General features: G+C 44.6%; 1 protein-coding gene across 1 annotated transcript in view; it reads left to right on the forward strand.

The window, feature by feature from the left end:
* Positions 1 to 16,705, forward strand: part of SPOP (speckle type BTB/POZ protein) — a 203,700-nt gene that overhangs the window by 78,127 nt on the left and 108,868 nt on the right. Inside the window, exons 6-7 of the mRNA XM_085647011.1 lie at positions 10,331 to 10,505; positions 10,583 to 10,638. Of these exons, the coding sequence (XP_085503137.1) occupies positions 10,331 to 10,505; positions 10,583 to 10,638 (231 nt within the window). The remainder of the gene's footprint in view (positions 1 to 10,330; positions 10,506 to 10,582; positions 10,639 to 16,705) is intronic.

The raw sequence follows: 16,705 nt of genomic DNA on the forward strand, positions 1-16,705 counted from the left end.
AAATGTTGGGGCGGGGGAGTATCAGAGCTGGCTGCCTAAATGTGGCTGGCTGCTGCCCAGTGTCCATTCTTATTTCTCAGATGCCGCTAAAAGCAATGCAAGTCTCCTGCATTAATCTCAATGTCCGCGCTGTGGTGGTTACACCTCCTCTTCCAATTCAGAAGGAAATTCCAACAAGGGGGCTCCAGTCTAGAGATAGCTTTTGCCACATCTAGTCTGCTATGCCATTGGACAACAACTTTTGCTCTTCTGCCACTACATTGTTTTTGGTTGAGTTTGCTCAGTTGAACGAACTAAAAGCTTTACATTTGCTCTAGTTGGCAATTCTAAGCATTATGATTTTAGCTTCTAAACAAGTTATGGTCATCTAGCACAGCAATGTAGCCTTACAGTGTTTTGAGCACAGTAACAACACTAGAATAGACATTGTTTAAAACATACTGTACTAAAATTTAATTAAAAAACTACCATCAATAATTACATTTCTTTCTTTTTAATTAAACATGTGAAGATAGCTGCTGTCAGAGTCACTTGTTAAATTTACATTGACAGGTTATTATTGTTGCCATATTTAAACTGATGGATGCATTAACTGCTAAGCAATTTCTTTTGAATGATCTATTTTAAATAGATGTGTAAAAGTTGCCTGGCAAAACTGCAATTTGATTGTATGTTATTCTGTGTGGCATGAATAATTGAAATCTTGCCCCTGAGATTACATGGTGTAAATATAGTGCATCTTATTTTCACTTTACAGAAGTTAAATTAGCTGTACGATGAAGCTGTTATGAATGCAATTATTGAGTTAGGGCAAGAAGTGTCTTGTGGATCCGCAGTTCATCACCTTAATACACGGTTTACAGAATTACTAGAAATGCTCCTCTTCCATTACAGTTTACGTAAAATATTACTGCCTGCTGGAAATGCAGCCCTACCATTTAATGGTTCTCGAATTCCTCAGGAACATCTTCATTTATGCGTCAATTCCATCAATTTCGGTCTAGGTATTGGAGATATATATTTATATATATATGATCTCAATACAAAAAGCTTTCAGAGACTGAGTATGCATAAATTATGCAAACAATATAGTAAAGCAAGTGTTCTCAAGTGTTTGGTGGAGAGCAGCTCTTTTGTGTGGAGCACTCCACAACACCACAGACACTCTGAATCTAGTCACTAGGTGGAAAGCAGCTCCTGTATAGAGCCCCCCCAACACCAGCGACACTCTAAATTTGCTCACCTCAAATGTCTGCTTTTCTACCAAAGTCTTTAAGTATAGGATTAGCACAGTGCCATCCATGCCGAGATAGAAAGGGACAAAGTCTTTTGCCATTTCTACAGCAAAGTCTTTAAGAATAGGATTAGCACAGTGCTATCCATGCTGAGGTGTAAAATGACCAAAGCCTTTTACAACTCCAGGCACAGCATTACAGCTTTGGATTGGTAAAATACCATCCAACCCAACCTGAAATGAAGAAAAGCAACCCCTGACACGTTGACATACATTGCAAATCTCCCACCAAGCATGAGCAGACACCAAGTCCACTCCTAGCGGGCGGATGCATAAGAAATGGGAGCAGACTTTTCTTCTGTTTCGGGCAGGGAAACAGATGAAAAGATTGGTCCCTCCCACATGGTGCAACATTTTTAGCTGCCCCTTCTGGCGGAAGCAATGCTGGCTCCCGCTGGAGACAAGGAGCTGGCTGGGGCAGCAGGGGCCTTGGGGCTCCACATGTATCCCCCAACAATAGTGTACTGCTGCCAGGCCCACGGGTATGGGGTCCCAGGGCCTATATCACCCTTTGTGGGTGAGGGGTTTGGCCATACAGCCTGGTCGCAGGCCAGGCTTTGCGGCCAACTCCCTGCTACCCACAGCTGAAGGCTGTGGGCAGCGGCAGTTGAATTAAGTATGGTAATTAAATATTACTTTACGTAAAAAAATAAGCTAGAAATTCCCTGAAAAAACAAAGGTTACAGAGACATTATAGTTAGGAAATATCATTAAAAAAAACATAAGAATTGGCAATAACTGCTCGATGTCTATGGTTTTAGCTATGTAAAATCTGAAACCTAGCTATAATGGCCACAACCTTTGGATTTCTTAAGTAATTTTATGTCAAGAAACTACAAATCGTGTGCTCGCCTTGCACTGCAAATTATCCCACATATTACATCAGTTATGACATCTTCTATGACATCATTGATAATATCACTGCAACATTTGCAATCAAATTATAGATGAGAAATCTCTGCATGGAGGGAACAAGAGCTATAGTTACTTAGGGCCAGAGTTTTATTTTCTTGACATACCTAGAACTCCTGAATTGTTATGGTTTTATGTGTGTAACCTTTGGTTTGTTAGAGAAGATATTTATATATATTCAATGAAAAAAACAAAGGTTAAAGTGACATTATAGTTAGGTGAAAATGGTAGTTAAAATATAACATTTTAAACTTTAAATAAAACACTAAAATTCATAAGTTATAATGAACTCAGTCTATAACTTGTTTACTCGCCATGCACTGACTTTTGAATTTGAATGGGTACTCTGGGTGCTATGAGGAAGAAAGTCAAGGTGGAGAGGACATTATATGAGTGATAGGCAAAGTTCATCTGAGGATCCAAAGATCCAGGTCTTCAGGGTCTTCCTGAACTGGCTTTCAGTTTTGATCAGCCTTAAGTGTGTGTGCATGAGATTCCAGTCTTTGGTTCCTAATGCAGCTACAGTTTTTCCTCCTTTAGTTTTGCACCTAAAGCAAGGGGCCTGAGAAAGTTTGCAGATGAGGATCTGAGTGTCGTAGCAGTGGTTTCGGGGGTAAATCTGGCTGAAAGATACGTTGGATGTAAGGATGCTCTAAAAGTGAATAAAAGTATCTTGAATAAGATTCTCTTATGCAAAGGTAGCCAGAAACGGAAGATCTACGTGGGAACTTTAGAACTAAGCGAGTAGCCGCGTGCTGTACCACTTGTAGTTTCTTCAGTACATGTTTATTTGCTCCTGCTAGTAGGCTATTGCAATAGTCTAATCGTGACAGGATAAGTGCCATCGCAACTGTCTTCCTTGCAGGGAGAGGAATGAAGTTGAAGACTTTTTTTTGTGTTTTGATTAGGTTGAAACAAGTCCCTGCCACTGTCAGGGCATGCGGTCGGAAGGATAATGAAGTATCAAATTTCACTCCCAAGTTTGCTACTTCAACAGTATTTGGGGTGCTGATGCATCTTCTGGCCACCACATACTTGGCTGGAAGGGATTGTCCTTTCCTATCAGGAGGATCTCAGTTTTATCTGTATTACACCTGAGGTGATTGAGCTTCATCCGCTGGATGACCTCTGTTAGGCAGATGTCATCAATTATTTCATTTCTGTTGTCATCAGTAATGTCATAGAAAATGTCATGAGTGTTGTAATAGCTGAGGTCATAAGCAGGGCGCAAGATATAGTTACATCAGTTAACTGTAACTGTTGGAGTTGAGTGAGTTTTTTGCTTAAAATGTTACGTTTTAACTGACATTTTCCCATAAGTAGAACGTCAATTTACCTTTAGTTTTTTTCAGTGAATTTCTATGGCTTTCTCAACGTAAAATAAGATTTTACTAAAATAGCTAATTATGCCAATCCTCTCCCGTGAACAGCCATTGGTCGTGGGATTGGTCTGTGGGCGGGCTGTGAGCTCACCCACCAACCTACCAGCATACACAAATCTTGCCCATTTTTTGAATAATGTTTTTCTGGTCCTGTGGTGGAACTCTTGTGGGAATTAAGGCCTGCACTGACTGGTGGGTCTCCTGTGGGTGTCTAGGGTCCTCGTGTCCTCCGCTACTCTCCTCGGGATCGCAGCACCCCCTCAATTTATTTTTTCTTTTAAAAATTTTCAGGATAATCCTTCCTACCCCATTATACCTTTTATTTTTATTTTATATTTTCAGGGTATGAGGACCGAGCCTCAGAGCCCTATATTGGCCTATATTGGATCAGGTTGCGGCAAACTAATCGGAGCATTAGCTCCTGTTTTGTAGGAGGCTCTCCCTCCCACAGAAAAGTGGTGGCCGACATCGAAAAAAAGCCATTTCAGCCAATCAAATTGTTGTCGTTTTTATGAAGTGGCGTGCCCGTGGGACTACCGTGTGACTCCTGCATACCCAGAAGTCTATACATTTTTAACCTTAATTTCTCCCAAAATACTGATTAGTTTTACACCAAAAAGTTCTTGTTCTTGGTAAAGCTCTAGCTTTCTGCCGAATTTGGTGTATTTTAGCCGTTTGCTGTAGCGCTGGTCACAAATCCCTTGAGAAATTGCTTGGAGAAATTACGTTTTCGCTCCTTCTTTTTCACCTTGGCTTGGCGGATCTTACAAACAACCTCCTGCAGGAATCCTTTCCGGCAACATTAAACTGTCCTGCACGCCACAGTGCCAGCTTTGTTCAACTCACTGAACAGCTCTACTCCCATATAGAAGTTGTGCAAATAAAGGTTATAACCTTTATGAAGGAGTGGTTGGGCAAGTTCCCATTCAGTCTTTACCGTGATTCCTTGCGCGGAAGGGCAATGTACAGGATTTAGAGTGGAATTCTTGCCCGTATACACTCTCACGCTGTATACATAGCCAGTAGAGCTCTTATGCATCATGTACAACTTGATACCATAATGAGCTATTTTGCTCTGTATGTTTTGCCTGAAAAGCAGCTGCCCTTTGTAGAGAATCTAGGACTCGTTAATAGCTATATTCTTTCCTGAAGTTTAAATCCCTGGAAACCTAGCAGACAAATGTTCACCAACAAGCCGAATTTTGAACATGTGACTGTTATGGTCTGGATGGTCCCAGGGCAATTCAGCAGAATTATCATTGAAATGCAGCATTTGCCACAATAGCAAAGAAACTATCCCTGCTCATGTATGGCGCGAAGATGGGTGTTACTCAGACCATGCAAGCAGACCAGTAGGACAGCAAGCTTGGTTTGTGCGTCATCCCCAGTTTGAGGATAAGGCCCAGAATGTTCTCCTCAAGTGAAGTGGGAGCCCACCGGTGTGCCCAAGAATGAGGACCATGAGTGCTTCCATACTCCCTCTGATTTTTTTCTGCACGCACAATTTCCTTGAAGTCAACATCCAAAAACAGATTGATGTAGCAAAAAATGTGTTGTATCTACTTTGCATCCAGCGTCTGCAGTGAACGGAGGAATTTGGGGCAGGACCAAATTGGGAGGCTTCCTAAAGAGCACTCTGTGTTTTCCACCACATAGGTCTGCTCTCTAGGTTGGTCTAGCCTGCTACGGTTTCTCGGCTGTACAGGTTGTGCTTGTAAAGGGACATCACGACTGCCATTACCATGCTCCTCAGATTTGCTGTATGAAGAGTCATCAGATGGAACTCCGTCGACTGAAAAATCGCTTCCAGTTTCTGTTCCATTTTCCTCTTCCTCAGATGATGTCTTAGTATATGATCCTGCCTCAGAGCTGTCCATGATTACTGAAATTAGGGCCTTGGCAGCAGTCATCCACTGAGGCGCCATCTCTGCTGGCTGTCTAAAACCCTCCTCTTAAAACACTTTCTCCTGCATAGAAGGCAGAAATATGGTTCTAAACTGGTGGGTTGGTGTGTGCGTCTATGATGTGTGTGACAAAGTTAAAAAGCAAAAAAAATTTGCTTTTAGATGCTGCTGCAGTTTTGCAGAGCACCCTTAAAGTCACCCTGTTTAGCCAAATTATCAGTCTTAATAAGGGGCAACTGGACCAAGCCCAACCGATGGTGGTGGACTATGGAGTCACGGGTATTTGAGCTTGCGCAGAGATACATTGCTACAGCAGAGGACTCAATCCTGTGGGACTTCTTACACACCAACACTGTTAAGGCGGGAACTTCTGCAAGAGGCCCGTGAGGTAGCTCTGTCTACTAATTGGGGGTGGGGGGGTTAAAAAGTAAGCAAAACGCTTCACTGCCTGTGCACTCCTCTTGCATCAAGGGATCCTATGGCTTACATTGAGGCAGACGAGGGCTCGCACAGAACATTCAATAAGGCCATAGCAGAAGCTTTTGCTGGGTATTATCAGCAACTCTATAGTCCCGACCCTGTGGGCCTCTGGGCTGACCTGAACCAGTTTGTAGTGGACCTGCCAGTGACTTGCCTGTCACTGGCAGACCTCGAATCCTTCGAGGCAGATGTAATTTGTGAGGAATTGGGGCCAGCCCTTGCGCAACTTCAGACGGGTAAGGTGTCGGGGCCTAATGGCTTCCAGGTGGAGTTCTGGTGGCCTCTATGGCCCCAGGCAGGCAAGCTGGTGCTACAAACCTTTAGGGAAGCCCTGACGAGGAGGGAGCTGCCCAGGGATCTTAGAATGGTGGACATAGTGGTGATCCTGAAGCCAGGCTCCTGTGGAACTAATATCTCTACTGATCACAGAGGTTAAGGTGTTGGCCAAGGTGTAGCTAATCAGCTGTTGGGTGTGATCAGACTCCTCGTTCACCCCAATCAGTCCAGATTCACACCCCAATGGGCCACTAGACACAACATACGGAGGGTTACCAATGCCATTTAACCCGGTCATCAAACTCTGCTTCTGGTGGACTTTCAGAATGTGTTTGATTCAGTGGACTGGGATTAGTTGTTTGCCTTATTGATCCGTCTTCACTTTTTGCCAGAATTCATCAGCTATGTGCGACTGCTATAGACGGGCCTCCTGGTGAGGGGATGCATCGGCGGGTCTATGTCGAATTGGTTCCACATACAGAGGGGCCCACATTCCCCCTTACTCTTTGCCTTGGGTAATGGTAAATGCCCTATTTCATGTTTCCAGTAGTCCTTGATAGTCAGCGACAGAATATCTCCTTATGACACCGATTTCTTGTTTCTGGATGATCCCACTTTGATGGGTCCACATGCCCTTTCAAAGTCTCCACATTTTTGAATTATACATGAACAGGGCCAAGTTGTCCATTTATTCCAGTGCCTGTCGGCCATGCCACAGACACTGGAATTGCTCTGGAGAAGTGCTGTAGGCCAGCATTTGAAGGCAGCGTAGACACACCTAATCTACTGTTACACTACAGGATGGCTCACCTCTGGTACTTAGTGACTGGTAGTTGAGGGGTTTCGAGACCCAGCATATGCAGTAGAGGGATGGGTTATGGACCAAGATAGCCTTCTGCATTCATTAAATGGTGGAGACATCCTGTGTTCCCTGCCTGTTTCTATGCAAGTAGTGCTGTTTGTTTGAGCAGTTGCAGCAAAGGCCTTGGCATGGGTTGGCAGACTTACATTGGAGACTCCGCTGTGGATGGAGGACTAGACTTTCCCAAGTCGCAGTACTTTCTGGCATATTGACCCTGGGCGACATGCTCCACAATGGGTCACTTAAGTCCTTTCAAGAGCTTCAGGTGGAGTATCACCTGCATCGCACCCAGTTTTTCTGTTACCTCCAACACCCACACACACTCACACCGTATTTACTGACTAGCACAGTCATTCCCGAATACTCTCCCCTAGAAGCAAAATCCTGCTCACCAACATTAAGGAGCACTAGCTGCCCATCATGTATCAGATTTTCTGCACAATCAGCCAGATCCCGTAATCAAGGTGGGGAGACGTGGGCACAGGACCCGCTGGGTGAGGAGTGGAATGAAGCGATAGCTGCCGCTAGGGAGTCCGTGATAGCCTCTGTTCCATCTGATACTGCTCAAACTGTTGCATCGGACATACCTCACAATCACAAGGCTGTGCAGAATGGGGCTGATTAGCTTCAGATGCTGCTTGCGCTCTACGAATCCCACAGAAGACCTATTACACACATTTTGGTACTGCCCGGCCTTATCACACTTTTGGGAAGAGCAATTGGGGACCTTAGAGACAATATTGGGTTGGAAGTGTCTAGGGACCCAAAATTGATCCTACACATAACAGAAAATATAGGGGTGACACATGTAACAGGGCGCTGCTCTGACTGGGCCTGTGGATTGAGATAGTGAGATATGATCCTTAGAGGGCATCTCAGACTTACTTCTTGGGGCGATGCTTGAGGCTTCATGTTTAGACTCGAGTGGGGGCAATTCTGTGGGGTTCACTTTATAGCAATGTAATGTAAATTATAGAGACTCTGTTTTAATATACTGTTGGTTCTGTATCAAGCCTGGGTGTTATAAGGTCAAAACGTAATAAAAAAAGTTTTTTAAAAATTCACGAGGAGATAAAAGTCTTTGTGGCACCAGCGATCCTCCAAACATACCACAGCAAGGTCAGGAGCAGGGAGGAGTTCAGTTTGCAATTAATCACAGCAGAAATTTCTGAACATAGCTCACCTCAGAAGGTCCCGTTTTCAGGGCATATTCATGTTAGGTTATAAAATTGTTCACACCTAGCTTTTGGGGCTTATTACAAATACGGCGGTCGCGGGGCCGCCGTACTCAGGGCAGCGGTCCGACCACTGCGTTCTGACCACTGTATTTTGACTGCGGTGGTCAGACCGCAACCAGCCCGTTCCAACACCGCCAGCACCACCAGGATTGTGAATCCCACTGTGCCGGCTTTGTGTAAAGTGGGGAGGAATGGAGGCGGTGACGATCCTGGCACCACCATCCATATTGCGAGTTACCCTTCCTCATGCCTACTCCTGCCGCTGATCTCTCCATGAAAAAGTTTTAAGAAAAACACGGAGGGGTCCCCCAACTGGGGCCTTGGGAAAATCTATCAATGGGGGTGGGTGTCGGGGGGCAGATGTTGTGCTCCCCTACAATTGTACTTTCATGCATGCACTCTAGTGCACTTACGTGCATCAAGCTCTTACAAGGCAGCGGTATGTTGTAATATTGTATAGGATCATCAAGAGCCCAACCTACCTGTCACCGTGACCCCGCCGCAGCACCACCCGCCTGCCCTCGATTAAACTGTTAATCGGCAGGCGGGTGCAGCACAGGCTTGGCGAGCTTACTGGGACCGCAGTGGTGGTGGTCCTAGATGAAGACCTCCAAGCTTGTAATATCTGTTCCCTCTCGAATACAGTAATCTCTTTGTACGAGTATATATTATAATAGTCTATTCCTACTAGTTAAGGACATTTCACTTGTCTGTCAATAGCAAAATGTCCATTGTTGGTCAGTCAAGAAGAATCCACTTTTGTGTCCCCGTATAATGGGACCCACACCATTCCAACCTCTCTAGCTTCTTTGTAGCTGCATACACACAGGAGACTAGTGGCATCATTTAGATCCATTGATCCTAGGTGATACTGATGCATTCGTCTCAGGAACCATCTAGAATGAAAAAACATTGTAAGTCAGGGACGCCAGTCACATAGCTGCTTCTTGCTGAACATTTTATTGAGATATTACAGCTGGTATGGCTGAGGTCATACGGCCAAGGCAGATCTAGGCACACATGTGCTCAAAATATCATGCACACACAGAATAGCTTCTGCGTCCCTAGACAGAACATCAGTGAAACTTCACAAAAATCTGTAAGTGGGACACATAAATACTCTGGCACGTATGAGCTAATACTTTTCTCATAGACGCAGAATATAAAAACTCCTTTGATACATCAGGCATTCTGTACAGAGAAGATCTCACTAGACGATTTTAGAATTTAGCTTCATGCGCCTGCAATTATATAGATATGTACATTTTAATACAAATGGTGGTTAGTTTTGAGATTTCCATGTATGTGTGATAATCTAATCAAATACTTGTAAGCTGCAATGATAACCCTACAGTTGTTGGGTCTAACCCCATTGGTGTCATGACTCCAACTAGTTTTTGATATTTCTTTCAAAGTATATGCAGTTGTGCAGTTCTCCGTACGAACTTTAGATCATAATTCCATTATGATAAAGCTTTATTAGACAGCATCTTTATTCACTAAGTATATGTAAGCTTCTACTTTTTTAAATTGAACTCCTTGGGCTACGGCAAGAGTATTTCCAAGTGATCTTAAGGGATAGAGGTTGTTTTTAACCAATAGCAATGTGTCTCTTTGTTGAATGTTCTTCCCATGGGCCACGTAATAGGCTGGAGCTAAAACCTATGTTTATATATATCCTGGGCAAAAAAAAACAGATACCTTACCTAATACATTACTGTGTAATGCTTCTGTATGTCACCATGGCTGGACCTATTACTGAAGGTACCATGTAGTGCACATAATATACAGATTTTTTACATAATTTAATTGAAATTTATTGTCTTGGTATTTCTAATAACGTATAATATTGCACATAGATCTATGAAGAATACATCTAATGACCAGAAGTAGCAATAAATATTGCTTGTTCTATCAAAAATACCTGTTCTATGCAATTTGTGCTATTTAGACAACATTTTTTTGTCATTTTGTTCTGTCAGGTAAGGGTGATACTTGACTCTGTGAAGCTCTCAGGAAGGTCAAAGAACACTTTCAACGTTCCTGAGTGTAAACTAGCAGAACATTTAGGAGATCTCTTGGAAACATCAAGATTTTCAGACTGCACTTTATGCGTAGGAGGACAAGAATTTAAGTCGCATAAATCCATTCTAGCAGGTACTCTCTAAAAATCTATTAATCAAAATTTAAATTTCAGATATACATTTTTGTAAGTTTTTACTCTTTGGTTACAGCTCGGTCTCCAGTTTTTAATGCAATGTTTGAGCATGAAATGGAAGAAAGTAGAAAGGTAATTTTCAGTGTTAATATAATGTAAAGTTAATTATATTTCTAAGAGAGAGTGTACGCCCAAAATTTTCATTGCTCTAAAAACAACACATATGAGTGAAATAGATGGGAGGACGAGAATGTACAAGCCCAAGACTAGCAGGGGAAAGTTTGTTTAAATAGCCAGGTCCTTGATGCTCTCCTAAAGGACCCTAAACCTGGGAGATAACAAAGATGAGCATAAGCAAGCTCCATTCTGCATGAGCTGAGTTGGAAAACCTGCGACTTCCACACCTTATTTTTCAAAATTCCATCATATTTGCTGAAGATGATCGAAGAGTCTGTAAAGGATTGTATTTAGAAATTTATTTGGATATAAGTTTGATCTAGACAGAAATTTTGAATTGTATACACTGTATTTCTGGCAGCTAGTGGAGCTTTTTCAGAAGAGATGTAGTGTGCGTTTTATAAGGGGGTTTTAAAACTACCCTGGACCCAGCAATTTGCAAGATCTGCAGTTTAGTTTGATCTCCTTTAGGGAGGCCAAGATAGATAGCATTGGAATAGTCTAAACGGGAGCCAATTACAGCTGACATAGTGGTATTTAGCGCATCTGATCAAAAATATCGTAGTAGTTTGCTGCTAGTCTGTAATATGAAGATACATTTTTAAACTACCACATTTATGTGGTGTGCTCTCAAAGACAGCTGGGGTCAATTAACACTCCTAGACCTTTTCCAACTTGCTTGTCCATAGGAAGGATCCCATTTCCTGATGTTATTACTGTTGAGTGTAGGGTTCCTATTCATAACCACTGTTTTGCGTTTTATCAGCATTTAGTTTAAGGTAGTTTTCGCTCATCCACCAATGGAAGGCATGGTATCTTGAAACACATCCTAGACACTTTGTAGTAAGATGTTATGATTACCAGTGTCAACGACTGCGGATAAATCCAACAATACAAGGGCAGAAGTTAAGACAGTGTCAATGTTTGCTTTCTAATTATCAAGTACGGATAAAATTACTGTGTCAATGTTATGACCGGGACGAAATTCAGCTTGTAGTGTGTTGTGAGAACTTGGGTTGTTGGTTGATTAGGGTGTGAGTCTAAGTCAATCGCAACCACAATCCCTGTCAGAGCGAGACACAAGCCAACCCTAAACTATCCTGTGCTAAACCCTCAGTTATCTTGGCACAGAACAGTAAGGCTAAAATTTAGAGGCAATGTGTAAAGTATTGTTCAACACGTCAAACAGTAGAACATTGAAAACACCACACAAACGACCCCACACCAAGTTAGGAAGATAGTATTTTCTTTAGTTAATAAAACAAAAACAAAACGACAAATATCCTGTCAGTAGCACTGGAGATATGTACTTTTTAAGATTTTAGTGAAAATGTCATCAACGAGCACAAAGCGCCAACCGTGACTATCTGGTTGCAAAAGCCCAGGACAAAAATACAAGTTCAAGCCCACCAAGATGGAGCACGAGCCGGCTACAGGGGCCCTGTTAGGCCCATTGAACAAAGAACGTTGAATCCTGGTTTGCGTAGCGTTGCATAGATCTGCGACAAAGATGCACAGCCGAGGCCATCCGTCGATTCCAAGATGTGGCGAGGCTGCGATATTGTCGCGGATCCTGTCAACAGGGCTTGTGATGCAAAGTCTGGAAAAGAGAAATCAGATTGCATAAAGAGTAATGCGTCGGTATCGAAGAGCTGCGGTGCAGTCTGTCGTTATCCTAAAAGGTGCTGTTGACAAGGGATGCAGCCACCTGCACTGGGGATGTGTTGCGCAGTGGCAGTTCTTTTAGGTTGTGGTGGCGATGCAGGTCGTTGCATTGGGTTTAATCCACACTGCAGCAGTGATGCGTCAGTTCTTATTGGCTTTGTGCCTTGCAGCAGTGAAGATGCAGAGAGTCCGCTGGATTCACAGACACTGGCAGAGTACCTTTAAGTCCACTTCCAAGGTTCCAGGACAGGGGTGGCAACACTTGGCAGGGTAGGCTCGGAGATGGCTGAGTCCAGGTGCAAGGCTGTTGAAAGTCTGTTGTGTTTCCGTGGCTTTGGATCAGGAGGCCAGCCAACTGCGTCCTGGGTTCAAGAGATACAAATCCAGTCCTTCTCACCCAGGTAAGAGTGTTGTAAATTGAAACAACGATGTGATTAAGCATTTACTAAAGACATTAATTCCCCTTTTATAGATCGTGTTTTCTCTGTTATGTTGACCGAAGCTTGGACTCCATTTTGTATTGTCATGCTTCCACGTGTTCCCCACGAGAAGAGTCCAACCTCTGTGTTAGCTGCTCTTGCAATCTGCCTAGTAACAGTCTATAAATAGCTCCTTTGTCCATCTGGCACATGCCCAGACTTGACCACATCTGTTATCAGTTAGCCTTGCTTGACCATGTTTTCGCGGGCTCAAGGAGTGCGTTAACTCCGCCCACATATTGATTCAGTATCGAAAATGACCATAAATGGTAATGTTCTTCGGCCTCATGTTGTATCCACCCACTTATGAGCCCCTCTATTGTGTATAAAAGGGGACCATGTACGCAAGTTCTTTGTGCTACTCTATGCAATACTGAAGAGTGTTGTGTGGATTGTAGGACCACCCTTAAGGGTTAATAAATGCTGTCTTTGTACTTTGCAGTTTCCGTGCCAACTTCCTTATAGATTCCATTACAGGAGAGCGAACCCTTGTGTCCTGCGGGCCTAGCTGGGGCCTGTATTCATCAATTGGCGCCCGTCACGTGGGGCTCATCGGCGACTCGGATGCTCGAAGGACTGGTCGCGACGAAGGTGAGGAATTGGGCCGGGGACGTGATCACTGCCAGCGGCGTCTTAGCCCTGGCATCCCGAGGTTTTTCTTCCTTCCCTTCCGAGCTGACCGTCTGGGTGGCGCCGGTCCTCGACTGAGACCTCTTCTGTCGGTCTTGCCGTGAAAGCCGTTTGGGCGATTGTGGAGCTTGGCAGTTGGAATCTGGACTCTTGATTGGTAAGAACCGGTGTACGGTACTTGCTCCGAGTTTTTGAAGCCTGATCTGGCTATTTGAGTTTGATTTGTGATGACTAGTCATATTTTGTATTTGTCTTTGTGAATATATATGCGTTGCAACACATATAGGCAGGTAATGTGGAGAGATTTCTCCGGAGCTGTGTAACTTTGAACGGCGCAACGATTAAGTGCCATTTTTCTATAATATTGCATATTTTGCATTATTTCTGAGCATGCCTGCTTTCAGCGCACTCCGTAAGTGGTGTTGCTGTTTTGGGAACCGGTTGAACCTCGAGGAATCTGCTCCAGCTCCCCCAGAGGGGACTCCTAATAGGGATATGTATGTGAAGCATGGTCTTTCTTCCATAATGTACAGCACAGTATGGAGGAAATATACAAAAAAGGATCCTGAATTGCGATGGCCTTTGTATGGATCGTTTGATATACGTAAGATTGAGTATGTGGAACAGTGTATGTGTAAGCGGCGTGCTCGTCAGGATATGTTTGAGTGTGTACGGTTGTGGGTGAAGGAGGTGCGTGAGCGAGAGAAGCGCGAGAAAGCGCTGTTTGATAAAGAACAACGGAAGAATGATCATGTGCGAGCCCAGGAAGCGAAGCGTCGGGAAGACAGAGAACAGACGGAGAGACAAGAGAAAGAGCGTAGGCTGCAAGTTTCGGGTCAATATGCTGTTCGGCAGCCACTTTATCCTGTCCTTAATAATCTTGATGATGATTTTTATTTACTAGATCGTTCTCCGCCCCCTTATGTCGGCGCATCTGCTCCGAGGCCGCAAGATTCTGTCCCGGGTCCGGGTAAGGTAGATACGCGGTCCATGTTATCAGCCGAACAAATGGCTGAGCTTCGGCAAATTTCCTTCCGTGCACTTAACGGCAAGATATCCATAGAGGAATTATTCCATACTTGGGGGCCGTGGCAGGAGAGAGATAAATTGTATTTTTTGGGTCATTTCGCGGAGGAAGTGATTGATGCTTTCCGGAAACGTTCTGGTGTTTTTGAGCCCGACGAAGTGTCATCGGATGCTAAAGCATTGCGTAATGGTGTTTTCTCTTTTTCTAAGGCTCCAGATACGGCTCGGCGGCTGTTCGCCTTGCGGGACGAGGTGCTGGTCTTTAAAGAAAAAGCGCGCCAGCGAGCAGGGGAGGAGAAGCAGTCGGATTCGTGCACAACAGAGGGCCACTCATCCACCTCCCAGTCAGATAAGGATGACATAGTGCATGTTAAACCAATGCGAGAGGCGGCGCCTTTGTATGTTCCTCCTAAAGGAGCGGGGACTAGCTCGGACATTACCTCCGCCGATGCTAAGGGATATTTTGTGTATAATTGGGTTTACACTCCATGGCATAGGGCTGATGTTATGGCATTGAAGAATGCGCTGCCCGACCCCCGCAAGAATCCAGCGGCCTTCTATGAAGAAGTCGAGGGGGCCTTGAATTCTTGCGTTATGACTTTAGCAGATATAGATTTGTTCTTTGGGCTTATTCTACCACCAGATATGTGGCGATCTGTGCGAAAGGTAGATCATGTTGCCACTTTTAAGGCTCGATGGTCTGAACTGGAGGATGAGGATAGGGAGAGGAAGCCTGCGCAGAAACCGCCCCAGAATATTTTAGATCTCCCTGCTGCTATTGTGGCTAAGTTGAAGACAATTATCCCCCCTAAAAAGATTGATTGGAATATGTTAGCAGCATGTAAACAGAAAGTTGACGAGTCAGTTGCGGACTTCTTTACGCGCTTTGAGGAGACGTTTCATGATTTTAGTGGACAGTCGCTTACTGACGATACGGGACGCCACCTTTTTGCGGATAAATATGTGGCTAATCTGCTGCCGGCAGTTGCGGCCCGTCTAAAAGCGAGTGAAAGTTCTTGGTCCTCCGCTACACCGACGGCCCTCCTGACTATCGCCCAGTATTATGAGCGTCAGGAGCAAGAAGCAAAGGGCCAGGAGGAAAAGAAATCGAAAGATTTGAAAACAAAGGTGATGTTGGCACAAGTCTATGGCCCGCCTCGACGGGGTAGTAATAGAGGTAGGGGAGGATCTTATGGTCCTCCCTCGGGCCGGTCTGATTTGAATAGGAATCAATGTGCGTATTGTAAGCAATAGGGTCATTGGGCTAGGGACTGCCCGGTGTTGCATGCATCGCGTCAGGGGCATACCCACGGTGGCCCGCGAGGTAGAGGGGGTTTCTCGAACTTCCGAGGGAATTCTAACGAACAGGCTCGTTTTGACTCTGCTGGGCAGCACCGAGATAGATCAAACGTTTTCGATCGCCAGCATCAGTATCAAGCGTCAGGGATTGACCGGTCGGGGTACCATGACTCTCAGCATGCATAGGAATGCGTTGGATGGGGGTTAGAATCAGTTGAGGTGCCGGTCGATCAGAAGGGCCCTTATGTATCGGCTGAGGTTTTGGGCTCTACTGATCAGTTCCTAGTGGATACTGGAGCGACACGTAGTGCGCTATCTAAGCAATTGGTTCCGGGGGCTCCCCCATCCGGCTTAATGGTCACATCGGTAGGGTTTGATGGTACACTCTCCCGAAGCCCTCTTTCGCAGCCCCTCATGTTTAAGGTTGATTCTTTTTCTGCACCTTGTCCGTTTCTGCTTGCCCCGTACACACCGGACAACATTATGGGTCTTGATATGTTAAAGCATTTTAGGGCTACGATCCGTTGCTCCCCTGCTGGGGTGCGGGTAATATTGAATGACAATTACCCCCGATCTGAACGGATGTGTGCGATGTCAGAGGATGCGCTGTTATCTACCCTCCCTCGTGCTTTGTGGGCAACTTCGGATACTGATGTGGGACAAATGGTGATTCCACCGGTCCACATTAGCGTCCAGGAGGGGGCGGTGTTACCACGCCTCCCACAGTACCGTATTTCCCAGGAGGGGGAGGAGGCTCTTATACAGATAGTGCAGGATTTGATAACGGTAGGGGTAGTCGAGGAAGTCCCCTACAACATTTGTAACAGTCCGATTCTTCCCATTCTGAAAAAGGATACGGATGCCAGAGTTTATCGGTTTATAATTGATTTGAGAGAAGTGAACAAGATCGTGATACCCCAATA

The sequence above is a fragment of the Triturus cristatus genome, chromosome 3_2, assembly GCF_964204655.1.
Source record: "Triturus cristatus chromosome 3_2, aTriCri1.1, whole genome shotgun sequence".
Lineage (NCBI taxonomy): Eukaryota > Metazoa > Chordata > Amphibia > Caudata > Salamandridae > Triturus > Triturus cristatus.